Source organism: Seriola lalandi, unplaced genomic scaffold (assembly GCF_002814215.2).
Source record: "Seriola lalandi dorsalis isolate HSWRI2012SDOR001 ecotype SW California unplaced genomic scaffold, Sedor1 jcf7180002054360, whole genome shotgun sequence".
Lineage (NCBI taxonomy): Eukaryota > Metazoa > Chordata > Actinopteri > Carangiformes > Carangidae > Seriola > Seriola lalandi.
In genome coordinates, this window is record NW_019524913.1 from 153,978 (window position 1) to 172,311 (window position 18,334).

The 18,334-nt window shown below is 40.0% G+C and overlaps 3 protein-coding genes across 3 annotated transcripts; 1 reads left to right on the top strand and 2 right to left on the bottom strand.

The window, feature by feature from the left end:
* Positions 1 to 882: 882 nt before the first annotated feature.
* fastkd3 (FAST kinase domains 3) lies at positions 883 to 4,277 on the top strand. Its single transcript, XM_023408314.2, has 7 exons — positions 883 to 976; positions 1,308 to 2,792; positions 2,903 to 2,988; positions 3,295 to 3,469; positions 3,558 to 3,627; positions 3,732 to 3,846; positions 4,002 to 4,277. Exons 2-7 carry the CDS (start codon positions 1,337 to 1,339, stop codon positions 4,098 to 4,100), a joined length of 2,001 nt encoding a protein of 666 aa, XP_023264082.1. The 5' UTR covers positions 883 to 976; positions 1,308 to 1,336; the 3' UTR covers positions 4,101 to 4,277.
* A 42-nt stretch (positions 4,278 to 4,319) lies between these two features.
* On the bottom strand, positions 4,320 to 7,828 carry chmp5b (charged multivesicular body protein 5b). The gene is made up of 8 exons (XM_023408315.2): positions 7,671 to 7,828; positions 6,946 to 7,050; positions 6,214 to 6,260; positions 5,983 to 6,076; positions 5,822 to 5,893; positions 5,252 to 5,360; positions 4,782 to 4,897; positions 4,320 to 4,681 (listed from the first exon to the last, which is right to left on the bottom strand). Exons 1-8 carry the CDS (start codon positions 7,737 to 7,739, stop codon positions 4,631 to 4,633), a joined length of 663 nt encoding a protein of 220 aa, XP_023264083.1. The 5' UTR covers positions 7,740 to 7,828; the 3' UTR covers positions 4,320 to 4,630.
* Positions 7,829 to 10,261: 2,433 nt separating this feature from the next.
* Positions 10,262 to 16,816, bottom strand: LOC111656569 (delta-type opioid receptor-like). The gene is made up of 4 exons (XM_087174516.1): positions 16,640 to 16,816; positions 16,152 to 16,435; positions 13,279 to 13,631; positions 10,262 to 12,906 (listed from the first exon to the last, which is right to left on the bottom strand). The coding sequence occupies exons 2-4, from the start codon at positions 16,394 to 16,396 to the stop codon at positions 12,377 to 12,379; spliced, it is 1,128 nt and encodes a 375-aa protein (XP_087030642.1). The 5' UTR covers positions 16,397 to 16,435; positions 16,640 to 16,816; the 3' UTR covers positions 10,262 to 12,376.
* Positions 16,817 to 18,334: the final 1,518 nt, after the last annotated feature.

Sequence of the window (18,334 nt, forward strand, 5' to 3'; positions counted from 1 at the left end):
TATGTGGTGGTGACTTACGTCATACAGGGAGTGGCCTAATGTAATAAAAATCCTTATCAAACAAAGGGTTTGGACACTGAGTCACCAGACAAGCATGATAAAGCTCATCCCAGCCGATGACTGCATCAGGTTATAGTTGATTCAGCAGCAGTGCCTGAGCTCAGCTATTTGCTCCAGGGTTTGTATTTATTTTATTTCACTTCAAAAAGAAATAAAATGTGCAATTTACACAGACTTTGGCAAACAACTGAGTACAAACTACTATATGGGGACTTCAACTGTTGCAAGGATATGTTTTAATATCTACTGATTTTTGGTGGAGAGTGACAGTCAAAAGGATTATATTGATGGTAAACAATTAATTTAAGTCTACAAATTATTTATTAAATTGACAAATGTTAACAAACTCACCAACCTTTGAAAAGTAGTGTGGAATTGAAGTATGCAGTTGTTTCATGGATTATATCGCCCTCTAGTGTGTCCATGGAAGATTAAAATTGGCATGGTGCTGCCTTCATGTGCTATTGGAAAATGTGAATTGCATGAGCAAGTCCACAAAAGTCAAGAGGTTATTGGAGTGACTTGGTTAAGTGATGTACTGATCGAATAATTTTTTTACGGGACGGACAGTCTAAATTGAGAAGATCGTAGTAGCAGTTAAGCCTGCAGTAAAATAATGTTTTTTACAGTAAAAGATAATAAAAAGCTAACAAATCTCTACCTGTAGTACAGCTTAACCATTTATGCGTCTCTGGAGGCATTATTTCTGTTATATAGTCAATCTTGCTGTTAATTTCGACTAAAAACATGTAACACCAGGTTTGAGTCACGGCACTTCCGAGACTACTACCGGATTACACATTTACGAGGTGCCCTGAACGCTTCACGTTCCTTACGATACCACGTTGGGTCTGCCTGTTCTGTGCCGGCGGTTTCTGTGAGTCTGTGACCCCTTGCCGCTGCTGGAAAGGTCCAGGTATGAATTTTGCCAGTTCCACGTTGTCATTTGTAATTTATGTATCACTCTGAGCTTAAGTGTCAACCTAAAGAAACGTTAATAACCGGAATAGAAGTGTGATTCATGTGGTATAGCGAGGAAGCTATAGCTAAGTGGCTAACGTTAGCTAACAGCTTCCTTCAAGGTTGGTTAGTTAACAGCGGAGTAAGGAAGGGGGAGGAGACTGAGCAGTGATATTGCTAGTAGTTTTTTTTATGTAGGAATAATTTATCGACATCGTGTCCTCTGACAAGGCTTCGTAAAGCTTTTCTTGTTTTTAAAGTTTTCTTTTTCGCTGTTTGTGAATCAGCTGGGTCTGAGGAATCCTGGACCGGGGTCATGGCTCTAAAGCTTATCCAGAGGTTTCCGCGGCTCGGGCAGCTCGGGATTCAACGTCATCCTCCTGTTGCATCTGCCAACCCTCTGAGAACCAGCAGTGCAGGTCAGCCCGTATGTGCAGCCTGTCTGTGCACCTCAGCTGGCCGGTGCATCAGAAGACAGGGCTGTAGGACGCTCCAGCCGGACTGTGGGATAAGGAGCCTGACCACGATCGCCAGGGAGCCTGCCTTTGTCGCCAGCAGCTCTGTGGGACTCCACAGAGATTCAGTTCCCCGGTTCTCGCTGACCCAGCTGCATCGACCCACAGCTACAGAGGAGCAGGATTTCCAGCAGCGTCTAGGCAGCTGCTCCTCATATCGGCAGGTCTTCAAACTGCTGCGCTCAGTGGAGATTTTATCTGACACCATGGCTGCAGCAGCACTTCACCGTGTGGCCGACCTGGAGCAGGAGGGAACCTCTCTGAAGGACCCCACAGTGCTGGAGAAGGACACCATCAGGGCCCTGTGCTTCCAGCTGGAGCAGGACTCGGGCCGGCTGACGGATGCTGGGCTGGTATCAGCTCTCTTGGCCTGCACACGCCTCTTTTTGGATCCCTGGAGCACTCTGATGGTTCGGCTGGTGTCTGAGAGCCAGGACAGACTAGACAGGGGGCAGATGACTGTGGGGCAGCTGTGTAACTTAGGCCAGGCGATGATAGCCATTGAGGGTCCTGGCTGTGTGATGCTGGAGCAGGTGATGGTGAACATCCAGAAGCAGGAGCCTGCCCAGTGGAGCCTATCAGATCTCGTTGCTGTATATAGGCTTCTGCAAGGTTGCATTGGTGAAGATGGAAAATACAGAGACTTGCTGAATGCCATGCACACCCACGCTGTGAAAGTGACCTCTCGTATGGATCCTGCTGCTGTCAGCGTGCTGCTCAGTACTCTTGTGATCCTGAACCAGACCCAGGCCATGCCTCTAGTGATCAGTCTGTGTAAGCAGGCTGTGCAGCATGTACCTCACTTCACTGATGAGGAGCTCACCCTTGTGGTTGGGGCGCTGATCCACTTTGGCCACAGCGATCATTACTTTGTGCAGGCTATGGAGAAGTATGTCCCTACAATGGCATTCACCTCCCACCCAGAGACGGTTACCAAGGTGATGCAGTTCTTTGGCCGGAGGAACATCCTGTCACCAACTGTGTTTAACGCTGTTGCTGAAAGCTTTGTGTACCGAGCGGACGACTACAACACCAGCCAGGTTGCCAGGCAGATCATGGCTTTCGGGAAGCTGGGATACCTCCCGCCTAACGCAGGCAACATGTTCAGGAAAGTTGAAACCATCCTGCACACACGCTTTTCACACTTCCAGCCTCGAACGCTGCTCAACCTGCTCCACGCCTGCATCCTGGTGGAGAGGTTCCCTGTCAACTTTGTCTCCAAAGTCTTCAGCAGATACTTCCTCCAGCAGCTGCAAGGTAAAATACCCTGCCAGACACCTGCAATAATTATGCATGTGCCATGAGTGCATAATTAAAGATAAAATCATTGTCTCATTTACATTTTTGTGTTTATTTTTGTCCTGCAGAGCAAGGCACAGGAATGGATCGGCTCATCCTGTCACAGCTGACCCAGCTCTACATGACTGTGAAGTTGGAGTGTCCTTTCTATGAGGTAGAGGATTTAAAACTTTGTCATGGGTTACATACGTTTAAGATGAGAATGGCAAAGGAATAATTGGTAGTCAGAAACATGAATACACACCCTGTGCCTTAACACGCCATCAGTATGTGAGGTTCAGTGCATTCCAGTTATCTGTGATAGAACCTGCACCTGTAACCTTAGTGTATGAAAAATGTACTTACAAACATGTAAACAAGAGGGGAAAAAAAGATAAATGTTTCTTAATTGGGTTTAAGGTTATATTATTCTCAAGTGTGAATGTATTCATGTGTCTTATTTTTTGGTTTTTGTAATCAGGGCCCCAAGCTGCATTCAAAGTACCGCGTCAAGTCTTTCCTCATGTCCGGACGCTCCCTGGAGACGCCGGTGGACACACATCTGTACCACTCTGTGAAAAATGGACTGATTGGTTTGCTCGGGGCTCGTTCGTACTTTGGATCCAAAGTTCTGACGCCATACTGCTACACACTCGGTAACACACAACACAACAGCTGTTTATCTCCTAAGTGTTTCCTATAGTCCTATATACAAACGGCTGAAAATGTATTCCACTCTTGCAGATGTGGAGCTAAAACTTGACGAAGAGGGATATGTGCTGCCTGCCAGTCACAATGGTGATGTGTACAAAAGGTAAATGATTTCACGTTTTATATTGTTTAAGGTTGACAGCTCAAAATTGTTGATGTATTAGATATGATGATCTTTTGAGAGCTGAAGCTGATGTGTGATTGCAGGATTGCTCTTTGTATTGATGGACAAAAGAGGTTCACTACAAACAAGAGACAGCTGCTTGGAAAAGAGGCCATCAAGCAGCGACACCTGAGGCTTCTGGGATATGAAGTTGTTCAGGTGAGACCCTCACATTCACTTTTCTGCTTTAAAATCTTTGTTTGTGTGTTCTCTGGGCACTTTTCTGCCAGATTTCAATCTACATCTGCTATTAGCACCTAAGATGCACATAAAATACAAGTATTAATGATGTTTTTCTTCTTTTTCTTTTCTAGATTCCTTACTATGAATTTGAAAAACTGAAAAACATGACCAGTGTGGTGGAGTACCTGCACCAAAAAATCTTTCCTCACACTTACAGGCTGAACTGGTGATGATAAAAACAATGTGATATCAAGGGTCTTTACTTTTAATGAGCCTTTTTTCTCACTTCTTCTAATAAATCATTATTTATTTTTGCTAATTACTCGTTATCAAATGAATGTGTTTTAAGTTATTAATTATGCACCTCTACATTATATAACTTTACAATAAAGTGACTTTTATATGAATGATGACTTTTGAATGACTTCAGTGTATCACACCAAGTGAAGTATTGTTTGAAAAATATAATTTATTTTGTTCTTAGCAACACAATGCTGCAGAAACTGTACAAAGTTAAGAGAATCCCAATTCCATCAATCACCTCAGATACATATGAAACAAGCTCACCTATATAGAATAATCACAAGATTTAATTAAGGAACCTGATTTAACGTTAGAGTTTCCATCATTCGTTGGACAGAAAATGCTTTGGTTTTCAATGCTGCCCTCTAAGGCTGGGAGTGTAATTTGGGTAAATACAAAAAAGGCTATGATACATGTAAAACTAGTAACTGCTAATACAAGTATTCTGATTGCTTCTTTATGTAGCAGGAATTTGAGGAAGGCCAAATTCGTCCACCAGAACACCATCCTGAAAAAAAAAAGGATTTCCCATTAATCAAACCAAGGTGTCGTAAAAACTAATGATGAAATTCATATAAAACTAAAAAAACCCTAAAACTGTGACGTACCCTGTTGGTTGACTTGTCACCGGGCAGACCCTCTGGGATGGAAGGAGCTGTTGCGGCGTCGTCCAGGTACGAGCTGTCCTCATCCAACAGGAGCTCGTCTCCCAAAGCATCCAGCTCTGTGGACACAACAGTTTAAGCTATCATCAGGTTATATCTATCACTAACGGCTGCACTGTCAGGGTCTTGGTTGACAATGCATTTAATGAGTCTATTTTTATTAGTTGGGTGCTAATAGTTTCTTGACTTTGCCTCTGGCACTCATTTGTTTTAATTTAATCTGTAAATCAATTAGTCACAGCTATTATACAACTTTAGTAAAGGACAGCAGCTTCCATCACCTTAAAACCGCACTAAATATTCACTGTGATGTGTTACAAAGCTAGATGTGTTCACAGCATCTCTGCAGCTTGGGACTCAGTAATATTGTCATGACATCACAGAAAAAAAAAGAAACATGATGTTTTCCTGACCTGCTTCCAAGTCATCTTCATCAATGTCAGGCGTGCCGTAGCTCCTGCCCAGCGCCTCCTGGATGTCATTGGCGTCCTCCATCATGTCCTCCAGCTGATCTTGAATGTCCTGAATATTACAATCAATAAAGGGTTAAAATGTTTCTCTATCTGTCATCTGCTCTGAAGACAGTCCACAAAGACTTTCATTGTGCTGAAAGCTGAACAAATTAAGGTCCAACGCACAGTCCCATGCTCACAACTGAAACACGTGTTTCAGAAACTTAATGGCTAATAAAATGTTCTGGTTGTGAGCTTCAGACAATGTGTGGTACCTTTTGTTGTGGGAATGTTTTCTGTCGCCCAACATTTTAATTAAACAGTGATATAACAGCCTCATTAGGAAACAAATAGGAGTTCACCATCTTTGAATATATTCACAATTATTAACTGTGAAACAATATCATTTGCTGTATGTAAAAAATGTATATGTATTTGTCATAACCAACTTTAGGTTTGGCCACTATATGGTCTCCTTATTACTAAGAATTACATCCTGCTGAAGTAAACCTATGGTCAAAAAACAAATACCTCAATTTGATCAATTTTCACGTTCTTGTACGCTTTCTTCATGTCCTTGAGGCCGACTTTCATGGCATCAACCTGAGAAGAAAATAAAATTGTTAGCAGAAAAACACTTTTTTCCTAGAACTACTTAGTTTCCTGGATGTAAACATCATCATGCTTCTTACCGTGGTTTTAGTGTCTTTCAGGGACTGGATTGTGTAGTTAGTTTGTTCCATGTTAAACGACTGCTGCATGAGGTTATCTCTCTGGCCCTCATACCTGTAGAACAGAGAACATAAAGTTAGGCTCTTATAATAGATGAACGAGGGAATATATAACTGGATTTAGTAATAAAACTATTGAACATTTAAATTTATTTTACATGGTTAATAATAAAAACACTTAGGTTTACTTACATTTTCTTCTGCTTCAGAACTCTCATAGCCTTTTGCTTGACCATGTTCTAGTAAAAGAAAAATGAATGAAAATACTTAAGTAATAGAAATAAACAGAACGACACAAACAATAAACATGTTATGGATACGTAATATCATAAGTATATGATGAGTAAGTTTGGGTAATGAATCTCAATACTTTTTTATACCTATATTTTATGTGTGGACCAGACTACCAAAGACTGTCCGAGTCGTGGTTTTGTTTAATTATTCTTTGACGAGATAGTTCCTTATTTAAATCCAATTTTTGCCAATTTTAGATTAAATTCTGTTTGGGCATTTACCAGGTTTGACGTCTTTTGTTAAATGAAAAACTGTTTTGTTAACCTTTCTTACTGTCAGGAACTGAAATAAGTCAAATTTTAGGGAACCATATCTAATGATACTGAAGTGTATCATAATACTATAAAAATGAGAAGATCTGTATTCACTTCTGTGTTTTGCAGCATTAAAGCATAGGATGAGAAGTCACAAACTGGCTTCTACATATTTTTCTTTTTAATAACCTACACACACCAACAGTTCAGGCTCTGTCTTCCTCAGCATGTGTGTGTTATGTTGAAAACAAAAATGTAAGAAGAAAGTTTGTGAATGATGAGATTGTATTTATATCTGAACTGAATGGACTTTTGGTTCTGGCTGGTAGCACCCCAAGGTTTTTGTTTTACAGCACCACTGGACATTAACTCTCACCTTTGAAGGCCCATCTCTCATCTTTTTCATCTGATCCTTGTACTTGACAAGTTCAGCATCTAGTCTGGCAATCTTCTTGTCAATGGACTCCGCCCGGGAATCAACCTTAAAGTGGAGAACAGAGAACAGGGCATCAGCTTTTGTGAGTGATTATTACCAATAGGATCATTTAAAACAACTCATGATGACTTAACTCATTTTGTGGCCTGCTCCTTTACACACAGTAGCTCAATTGAGGATAATTGATTACCAGTAAATACTATACATCATCTGCTTCACGTCAACTGTGCTAATAATAGCTCGTCTCACAAATAACCTGTATAACTGGTTGTTGTCAGCCGTTTCACTGAGAGAATAACATGGTTTCTGCTGTATGTCTGTCAAATGGCTCAAATTCCTGCTTAAAATTAACTAACGCTGATTCATCACCTCAACACAAACATATTGTTTTAGTCAAATTCGTTGATTATCGACTTATATTATCACTACACGTGTGAAGTAAAAACGCCTATTTTGATAATCCTGTCTGCGATTAGTAATGTAACAAATTATTGATCTATGAGCTGCTAAACTCTGGTGACTGTGACAAACACCAGTTAAATATGGCAAACCATGGCCTCGTTTCTGCTAATAAACAGAGTTAGCTGACCCAGTCGAGAAGGGGTCCATCTTTGTTTACTTCGCTCAAGACAGCGTTAGAAAACTTGTATAAACTTTATACTTACGTTTCCTATGCAGTCCGTAAGGTTCGGCGGTGGGCCCTTTGGTTTTCCTCTGCCAAATATACGGTTCATTTTGGCGAAATTAAGGCTTCAAATGTACAAGAAAGCTGCGTTAGCTCGCCGTCACCGTCCAGCTGAGGGGAAAACACCCGGAAGTGACTTTCAGGAGACGTCAGAGGGGTCACGTGATCATTACTCAATCAGCCGCGCCCTCCACAGTACTCTGCAATGTTTTAATATTTAATCAGACTTTTTAAGTGTTTATCTGCTTCGAGTTCAAATATTTTTTGTTTGTATTTCCATTAACCTCTTAATTTATTGTGTTTGTATTAAAGCCCCTTACCTTGAAAAATATTAATAATGAGACTCTTTATTATCAATTTACTTGTTTTGTTGTTTGTTACCTTAGACTAATAAATTAAAACAGACTCAAAATGCTAATCAAAGTGACCGGAAAGGTGACTGGGGTGCAGCAAGCCCAGCTTTAAGCTTACAATGAAAAATCAACAATAATAAAAGCGTATAGGGAAACTAGACAATGAAAAACATTTCAACAACTGCATCAGGAAAAAAAAAGTAAAAGTACTAAATTGGCAACACACAATGAGCACGTTAGGCTGGCGTATCATTTTCACTCTATTTATTACACTATTGATTATTTTTCAGCTGACTGGAGACAGGGGCCACAGACTGCAGGGGACAACATTGGCTTTAAATTGTGGCAATATTTTGACATAATTCAACCTCATACGACCCGCTGGCCCGTTAATGGACAGATCAGAAAGTTCTGAACATGTTCTGACAAAGTAAACGAAACGTTTGTCAATAAACACAGGCTGTACATCGTTAGATCGGTAAGAGTCTCAAGAATTCAAATATTCCGTTAATTTTGCGCTAACCGTAAGCACATAAATATGATTTATTACTATCTACCAGCATTCAGGACCAGCAGAGGTTGGTGACTACTTAACCTTTAGAAGTGTAGAAAAACGATTCTCTCTCCATTCCTCCACCATTTGTAGTCCTTTAGTCCGTAAGTGTCCACAGATCACAAAACATCAAAAGTGTTCCTTATAAAAGTATTCCAGGTTATGAATATCTTCAAGAGACGTCCAAAGCAGACCACCCAGCAATCTGTATCTGCTAATCTTCCCTCACTTCACTCTCTCTCTGCACCTGTGGCTGTGTTAGCTGGTCTGCTGTTGTTTGTTAGCTTTGTGGCTACAACATGGAGGCCTCCCTGTAAAGATCGGAGCAGATTTCACTTCAGCAACTAGATGACGAGCGAAAACGAGCATAAGACTTAATGATGGCTTTTTCAGTGTTTTTGTGTAAAGTACATCCTTTTATGTAATATTACTTTTTTACATGCGAGGACTGAAAAATACAAAAAAAAAACATCATGAGCTGATGTAGTTCAGGTTGGGTTGTAGTAACATGCAAAACAAGCACATTTTCAGAAACTACAATATGTTAAATATGTTATATTTCAAATGAGGTCTTATGCATTTTGGAAAAAATAACAAATGTTGGAGAAATATAAAATGAAATTAAACAGGTATTAATAGACACAATTAAAGCAATAACATAGTCATATTATAATTTAGGAGCCTTTGGCTGTGGGTATTAAATGTAATTGGGTAATTGAACAGATGATGAGAGAGAGAAAAAGTTTTATTTTTGCAGGAGACATAATGTGGAAAATAATGAAGCTATTGACTGAATTTCACCATGAAAAAAATCTATATTTAGGACCTTCATTATTTCAGCAGATGTTGTATTTAAATTTTTGCAAATAGCTACATTTCTTTGTGTTAATCAATTACCACACAACAAACATGGAGACGGGAATAATGTGCATAGAGAGGGCGTCTGATAACTGCAGCTCATTTTTAATTCTGGTGGGCCCCCCAGGCAGATTAATCCATGCTCTCCAAATTCATGATAATATGAGGTGGAGAAAAGCAGCAAATCCCTTCAATTTGAATACCAGCTTTAATATTATATATACTTTATGTCATTCATTTAAGTACTAATATAGGTGGTTGTAGTGAAGCTTCTGCATATGCCAAGTTATGTGCATGCAACTATCAATCACTGTAGGATTTTCTTTTTTCTTTAACCAGACCACATATATTTTATTTAGTAATGCCATTTTCTGTCCTCTGGAGGGAGCTGCTGGCAAACAGGAAAAGACTAAATCTGAGCCGGCAGAAGACTCCAGGCCTCCTGCCAGAACTCATCTCCAAAAATTATCATAAAACAATAAACTTCTCTTCTTGCATCAAACTGTGCTTCAAATAAGCCGCTGTGAGCTGCCGAGTTTTCTTTTAAAAATGAGACATCCAGAGGTAATGACGCAGAGCAAAGACAAATTGACAACAACATGAGCTTGTCACTGTAAGAGAAGAGAATCGATGAGGATTTGTTAAACTGGCTTTAATATTAAGCACTTGACAGACAGGATGTTTTGATCAATACATCTCCTGCTCAGTTCACAGCAGACAAAGCCAATATACAGTAGCAGGTTTAACCAGTCAACACAGAGACTGAAAATAATGATAATAAAGATAATAATGACGTCCTGGTCACAGTGAAGTTTCTTAGAGTAATGTCTTTTATTTTTTGTCAAGTAACAGAACCTCTGTGCTATATCTATTTTTATGCCAGTACACATGTTGTAGCTAGAGATTTATTAAGTTAAAAAAAAAAGAAAGGTTTATCTCAAACCCACAATGCTCTGGTTTAGCGACACAACAGTGAAACTGAAAGTGTTTATGGAAATGGGTTTCCTAAATATAAGCTGAAGTTCTTTTCTAATGAGACAGATGAGTTTATACCATGATTAATCATTATATAATACAGTCTATTTTCAGTACATTCAAAATAACAGCACAGTCCATCGAGCATATAGGGTGCTGATGTTGCATTTACTATCATAGCAATGATCACGGACATGCTACAAATACAGTATGTTTCAACGATGTCTGTGCAAAGATTTTCTTTTTTGTAATCTATACAAAATAAGGTATTGGTATTAAACCATGTGCACAACTTCTTAAGACAGCTATTCATGGTTTCAGATAGAATATTTCTCTACAATAATAGCATGAGTATTTCACATAGGACTATGTGTATCCTGGTAAAAGCCGTACACAGCACATGTGTTTGAATTATATACCATAAATGTAACAACTTATCGATCTGGACACAACTCCAGATTCAAAGCTGATAGAGAGCCCTCTGTCAAATTTTAAATGCACATTGCACATCCAGGATTTACCCTTTAACTTTCCTCATTGATAAACTTGCTTTGATGCAACTGAGCGTTGCTTTTTTTCCTTTCAGTCATTTCAAAGTCAAACATGAGTCAGTCCATCAGCACAATCCAAACTCTTCACAGAGGTGAAAAGGTTTTTGGCACATCTACTGTCAGTGATTCGTAGAACTAGCACTGAGATGTATAAAAAAACAAACAAAAAAAACCAAAAAAAACCATTTTATACATGAAGCGCTGTTTGACCCCTTTCAGTTAATCATTTTCTGCTGCTACAAACGTGTTATCCTGGACTGTTAAAGGCACATTTGGCAATTGATAAATTGTAGGAGGAAATGATGGGGAAAGGAGAGAGGCGTAGAGAAACTGCAGCTAAAAGGAAACACATCATAAACACACAGAAGCAAGAAGTTGCAAAACTTGACCCCTCAATGTTACTATTTCCATTAACACCTTGCTAATTTTGCCATCAAATAATAAGCAACCCTCCTGAGAAATGGCCTCATTTTCTGATGATGTCTGATGCAATATGTTTGTGATGTGCAATTTTTTAGTGATATCTTTAATACCTAGGGCCGCAAGTAAAAGTTATTTTTGTTATCATTGATTAATCTGCTGATTATTTTCTTTGATTCATTGTTTTCTCATTAAAACATCAAAATATAGTGAAAAATGCCTGCTACAATTTCCCACAGTCCACAATAACATCTTCAGATGTCCTTGTTTTTGTCTGAGCAACAGTCCAAGACCCAAAGATATTCAGTTTACGATCAGGTATGATTTAGAAAAGTATCAAATCCACACATTTGAGGAGCTGGAACCACCAAATGTTTGGCATTTCTGCTTAAAAAAATAGACCTAAATGATTTTTGATTATCAAAATAGTTGTACATTAATTTATTGTCCATTGACTGATCAATTAATCAACTTATCGATGCAGCGCTATACTTAATGAGCAGCATTAACCCTTTCTTATAGGATTAACATGAAAATAGATAATGTTAAAGAAGAGTCTTAGTCACATTTGTTTTTTCTTTTCCTGCTTCCACAAAACGGTCACATCCACCTTCAAGTTGAAATAATAAATATACAATCTTTATCACAACTGCCATGAGGAAATTCATTTATCAAAGGGGCAAAAGTCAAAGCAGAGGGGAGGAGGAGGAAGTTGTTGTTATGCAGAGGACATTGATGTTTTTGATTCTGTGTGGATTTATGGAAAAGATGGAATACAATTCATGATTTGACCTCTGAAGTGAAATCATATCATCGTTGGCACTGCTTAAACATCAAGAGACAGGAAAATAAATCCAGTCAACCTTCACCATAGAGTCAAGATTACAGTCTACATTGCTGTTGTGATGTGGGTTAAGCACAGGTCATGAGAGTCTTCTTTTCCAATGTGGGAAATTGAAGACAGTTCCACTGCTAGTCATGTCGGTTTACTCGTCCCGTCTGGGTTCTCCAGGGGAACAGCCGCCTCTCGCACGTTGCTGGGGGTCTTTTTGCTCCCTGACACCTTCTCTCCTCTCAGTTTGGCCGAGAGGCAGAAATCCTTGAAGCACCTCTTGAAATTCTCATCCAGAAAGGCGTAGAGGACAGGGTTGAGGCTGCTGTTGGTGTAGCCCAGAGCCACGCAGAAGAAGTAGGCGGCCATGATGGCGGTGGTTTCCGGCACGCTCACGAGGGCCTTGACCAGGATGAAGATGTGAATGGGCGTCCAGCACACCACGAACACGGCCACCACAACCACCACGAGTCTGGTGATGCGGCGCAGGTTGCGATCCTTCTCCCGCGAGCCGGACAACATTCGGACGCTCTTCAGCCTCAGGACCATCAGGGAGTAGCACACGGTGATGATGAGCACAGGCACGACGAAGGCGAAGACAAACACGCATACTTTCATCAGTGTGTCCCAGTACACGTATGGCTCAGGGAACTGTAAGGCACACTCGGTTATGCCTGTACGAGGAGAAAGAGAGAGGGAGGGAGGACGAAAATGTAAACTAAGTGATGAAGTGCTTGTGCTTTATCATAAATAAAATTCCTTTCTGTTCCTTTCTGTTATCACTTTAGCAAGCTGTTATGGAGCAGCTAATCTGCACTCCGAAGGGAACATTTTGCTCTCAACTCCACTTTTTTCTTACATCATCTATATTCAGGAGGGGTTGATGCATGATGTGTGGCTAATGGAAAAACTGATGGATGGACTTGATAGAATACATTTCTGCTTTTAAAATACTATCAGTGCACGCTCGGAGTGGATCTCTGATGCCTAAAAAATTAACAGAAACCTTTAAAATTTATTGGGAGATGGTGAAAGCACTTCCTCACCGCTGTTTGTCTGGGTGCCACCCAGAATAAAAGCAGGTATCCCTGCGGCTGAGGACAAGATCCAGATGCACACATTGATCATCTTGGCTTTGATCGGAGTGCGGAAGTCCAGGGCTTTCACCGGGTGACACACAGCCACGTAGCGATCCACACTCATCATGGTGAGAGTGAAGATACTGGTGAACATGTTGTAGTAGTCGATGGAGATGAAGACCTTGCAAACCACCTCACCAAAGGGCCAGGTATTCAGCAGGTAGTCGGTGCTCTGGAAGGGCATCGTGGTGGTGACGAGGGCATCAGCGAGCGCTAGGTTGAAAATGTAAATGTTGGTGGCTGTCTTCATCTTTGTGTACCTGTTGAACATGAAGAATGGAAGAGAGAGAGCGATGACCCATCCATCCAGACCCGTCATGGCAGCCGAACATTTCTTGGCTGATTCTGTAGAAGGCCTTTCTACTTGGCTCATTGTAAATTAAACATTGTCCACTGCTTCCTTGAATGAGTAATGCAGTTTTTATGACTCACACTTCATTGTTATGTATAGAGCGCCTCTGATTGCAGGCCATGTGTAATCAACTTGTTTTCAGGTCATTAAATTATGACCGCATTAAAGCTCTATGTGATTACTTTTGCAAAAATTCAAGTTTTAATTTTACCAGAGGTGACGCCTACAGGATAATGAAACACTGAGATTCAAATAAAGTCCGTTCAAATATTATGATTTATAGCATTACACAAAATTGCCATGTCTCACAGGAAGTGAGGCCTTTGTTGTTAATAATAAACACTAATAAGAACAAAGAAGAACAAAATTAAAAATAATAGACAAAGTTGTTAACGTGTGCACATTTCTCAATCCACTGTAAGCACCAGACAACCTGTGCTTGTGTTATGTCTACTGTCGTTTCGAGTGTGACACACAACAGATCACATGCAGCTTACTCAAACCTATTTTTTTCCTCTTGTTATGTATGACATAGCTGCATTACAGATTGTTGAGAAGTTAAAAGCCTTCAAAGAACAGTTTGACATTTTGGAGAACACACTTATTCACGTTCTTGCAGAGAGTTAGAGGAGAAGATGAATACCACTGTCATGTTTGTCTGGTAAATATGACATTTCAGCTAATAGCATGCTAACTTAGGTTAGCATAAACACAAGGAACCTAATGGTTGAAAAAAAGCTAGCATTGCTCTGTCCAAGCTACCAGCACCTCTAAAGCTCTTTAACATGTTAAATCTCATTTATTTAATCTGTGCAAAAACAGAAGTGTACAAAATGAGAATGGTTTTAAGATAACCACCTGCTAGCAGTAACTTTATATCTAATTAGCTGAAATGAGAGTGAAGCTTTTCATTTCACTCCCAGCAGATAAGTGAATAAGTGCAGTGCCCTGAAATATCTACATATTCCTTTGAACCTTTATTAATTGATTTTGACTTGGCCACTTGGGGTTAGCAGCAGGAAGCACAGCACAGTGTATAGGTGGGGCATGTAAGTATTCATGCTTTGTTTTGAGCTCACCATATCCTGGGAAAAGTACTTGGCTTTCTAGCTGCTAAATGCTGCACTACTTTCACCAGCTAGCCGCTAATTTCTCTGCTGTTCATTGCTGGGCAGGTAGCGTACAGTGAGTGTATCAGAGCTCTTTCAGCTGAAAACAGCTGCATGCAATGAGAAGGAAACAACGCTGCTTAGCAACGCTAAATCAAATCATAAAGTTTTGCATCATCAGACCAAAACAATCAGCTGAAAGATGGCAAAAATGCTCAGTGGAGTTATTTGTGTTTCAGTGTTTACTACATGGCCTATGTTGACTTTGCAAGTTTTTGGATGATTAATTATAATTTCATATATTTGTTTACACTAAATCAACATGAACCCCTTCTTCTCTCAGTGGAATCGCCCTCCACAAAGCAACTAAATATTAAAACGTAAAGTCATTTCAGGCGACACAATCAATCTGATTTGAGGTAACTGTCGTCAATGGACCGAAGCTTTCTCGATGGCACTGCTGCATTTCACATTACATCAAAGGAGATTTGCTGCTCTCACACACCATAAATAACACCCAATGAGCTGCAAGCAGGCTATCAGCTTGATAAAGCACCACTGGTTTCAACTATAATTAATATCACATCCACCAGACTATGTAGCTGATTTATAGTTTATTGTTATTATATTATATTGGAGGTCTTGAGGGTTATTGGATTCATAAAATGGGCAACGTTGAAGGTTTTGGCCACTTCTTAACCAGTGAAGGAGGCAAAAATCAATTCTATATGGCCATGCTTTACACATTTAATGCCGGATGAGAAATGACAGCATTAATCTTAACCCTTGCAACTCCACTATTGTCTCTTGTCACTTACTAGCTCAAAGATTTATCTACTTTAGACATTACATACGGATACTTACTGCATAAGTGGATATCAGAGCAACATCTCTTGTCTCTGAAGTACCTGTCTGTCTGTCTGTAGTGTGCATCCACGAACAGAAGGCAGGCACAATAAGGCGTACTCCGATAGAGACCAGATGGCCTAGAGGTCATTGTAAAAGTCCAAGGCTTGGTGCCAGCGCCTCCTCCTCAAGCATTAATATTTACAAAGGGTGTGTAGGAACGCCTGGAACTCTATTTATGTTTTTTATCACCAACAAAAATATTGCATGATTAGACTTTTCTGCATATGCCAAAAGAGATTTCCCCATAAATAAATCTCATTTTCCAAAACATCTCCCCATCAACAAAGTTCAAGCAGCTACTTCAATTGCAACTTTAAATCACTGTAACTAATATCTATGAGTATTTCTCAGTAGCCTATATCATAAAGAATATGTAAGGAAAGATTTTCTCATATTTAATTACAACTTACCTAACGATGACATACATGACGAGGCAGTTGCCCAACAAGCCGACCACAAACACCACTGAGTAGACTGCAGTGATGATGGGGATGATGGGAGACATGCTCTCCTGCTCCCAGCTCTCATCGTGGGTCACGTTGCGGCTCTCTGAGTATCCGGACACCCAGGCTGAGGAATTGACTGGACAGTCCTCCGGAAGCGTAGAGAGGCACTTATTGTCTTCTTTGAAAATTTCAACCGGAGTGCTTTCCATTTTTATACCTGTGTGTTCAGCTGGGAAAAAAGTGGATAACTAGGGGGAAAAAATGCATTCAGAGATTGAAAAACGCGTGTAAAGCAACATTTCATTCCCAATGAAAATGAAAACGTAGTACATGCACAAACTTCACTTTGGCTCAGGAGCCAGTTGATCATGCACAACAGTCGGAAATAAACACAGCGCATCAGCCGTTCAGGAAAAATGCGCACTGTGAACATCAGCTGGCAGGTTACTCACCTTTTATCAACCCGAATTAGCGGGCGCTCCCTTTGAGATACCCTGTGTATATATGTTTTAAAAGCGTGTCCTCCCAGTTATCACTCAGCCCGGCTTGTTTTTGTTGCCTTGGTGAAGCTTACAGCTCGTCAAAGTTTGTGGATGATACTGCGCGCCTGGAGAGGAGCAGCCAGCGGCTTTGCGGACGCTCGTGCACACGCACCGATGGAGAGGCGGCGCGCAATGCAATCAGGCTAGATCCCAGCGCGCGCACACACGCACACGCGCACACACACACACACACACACACACACACACACACACACACACACACGCACACACACACAAGCTTTACCCAAAATAAGAGATGACAGAGCGATGACAATAACCCGCAGGCAGACACACTGCTTCCCACAGTCTTATGTCACAGAGGAGTAAAAGCTGTAGAGCATTAATAATAACGAGGTCCCTGATAATTCTGTGTTGGAGATGTTTAAAGAGGAAACGCCATGATTAAAATTACATTTCAAAGAAACTGTCCTCTGAGGATTTACAGTCCTCACAAATCTAAACACATCGTCTCGTCCATGTCTCAGCAGCTCTAATGTTATAAAAACACATTTTCTTTAAAGGAAATTTGGCTCAATTTTTGTATTTTCTCTTTCTATTAAAACCTGAGAGTGAGGCAGAGGTGAGGAAAGGCATGGGAGATGATATTCAGCCGCAGGGTCGTAACTGAACACAGCACTGCACATTTTCACAGGGCATTTCTGCTTTAGTGGACAGAGTATAATAACAGGGGCAGGAAGAGGGACATGATATATGAGCAAGGTCCAACAGAGGCAGAATTCAAACCAGCCAAACCAGCAAGCAGGATGACCCTTCATTTCACCTTCATTTCATTCTTAAAAGTAAATGCTAGCACCTCAGCCTTGGATCTCAGGATTTTGCTGTTTTATTAACATAAACTAAATTCTCTTGATTTTTTTTAAGAGCAAACTGTTGAATGTTTTATCTCGGGCTTTTTTAAAAAACATGCAGATTTTTGTTTAAATACATACAGAGTAGTGGTGTTCTCCACTCTGCACCTTCAGCCTCATGTATCGAGCTTGGTTCTCTGTTTTAAAGGAGCTCCTGCAGTGTGGTGCAAAGAAGCAGGCTCTCCTTTATCCTGCAAGACTATAGCACCACAGGCTGTTAGTGAACTAATGATAGCTGGTGAAGTATGTTAGCTGGCGCAAATTGCACAAATGTGTGAGGAGCATCTGACGGAACAAATATAAACAGTAAAACAACTGGAGACTAATGCACACAAGAGATAGAAATGATAAAAAAATGAAATGATGATGTCAATAAAGAGTAAATAGATATGCAACAATAACAAATTAAAGGAAATGCAACATTTTGAAACATGAATTATCTAAAAATAAATCACATTTAAACAATGGACCTCTCTGCAGTCTAACTGGCCCAAGACACAAGTATAGAGTATAAAATTAAATAATTGTTTCATAAAAAGCAAAATTATTTTTATTTGGTGTAACAGAAGCTTAATGGTCATTTCTGTATTTTGTCACTTTTCATCAAATGTGCAAACTCAGTTTGTCTAAAGAAAGGTTTGCTATCTTTTACTATATTTGTACAAAATTGGTTTTAATGAAGTCATGAGGAAAGAAAAAAATATCTAAAGGATTCAAATTGATTGATTTTGCAGTT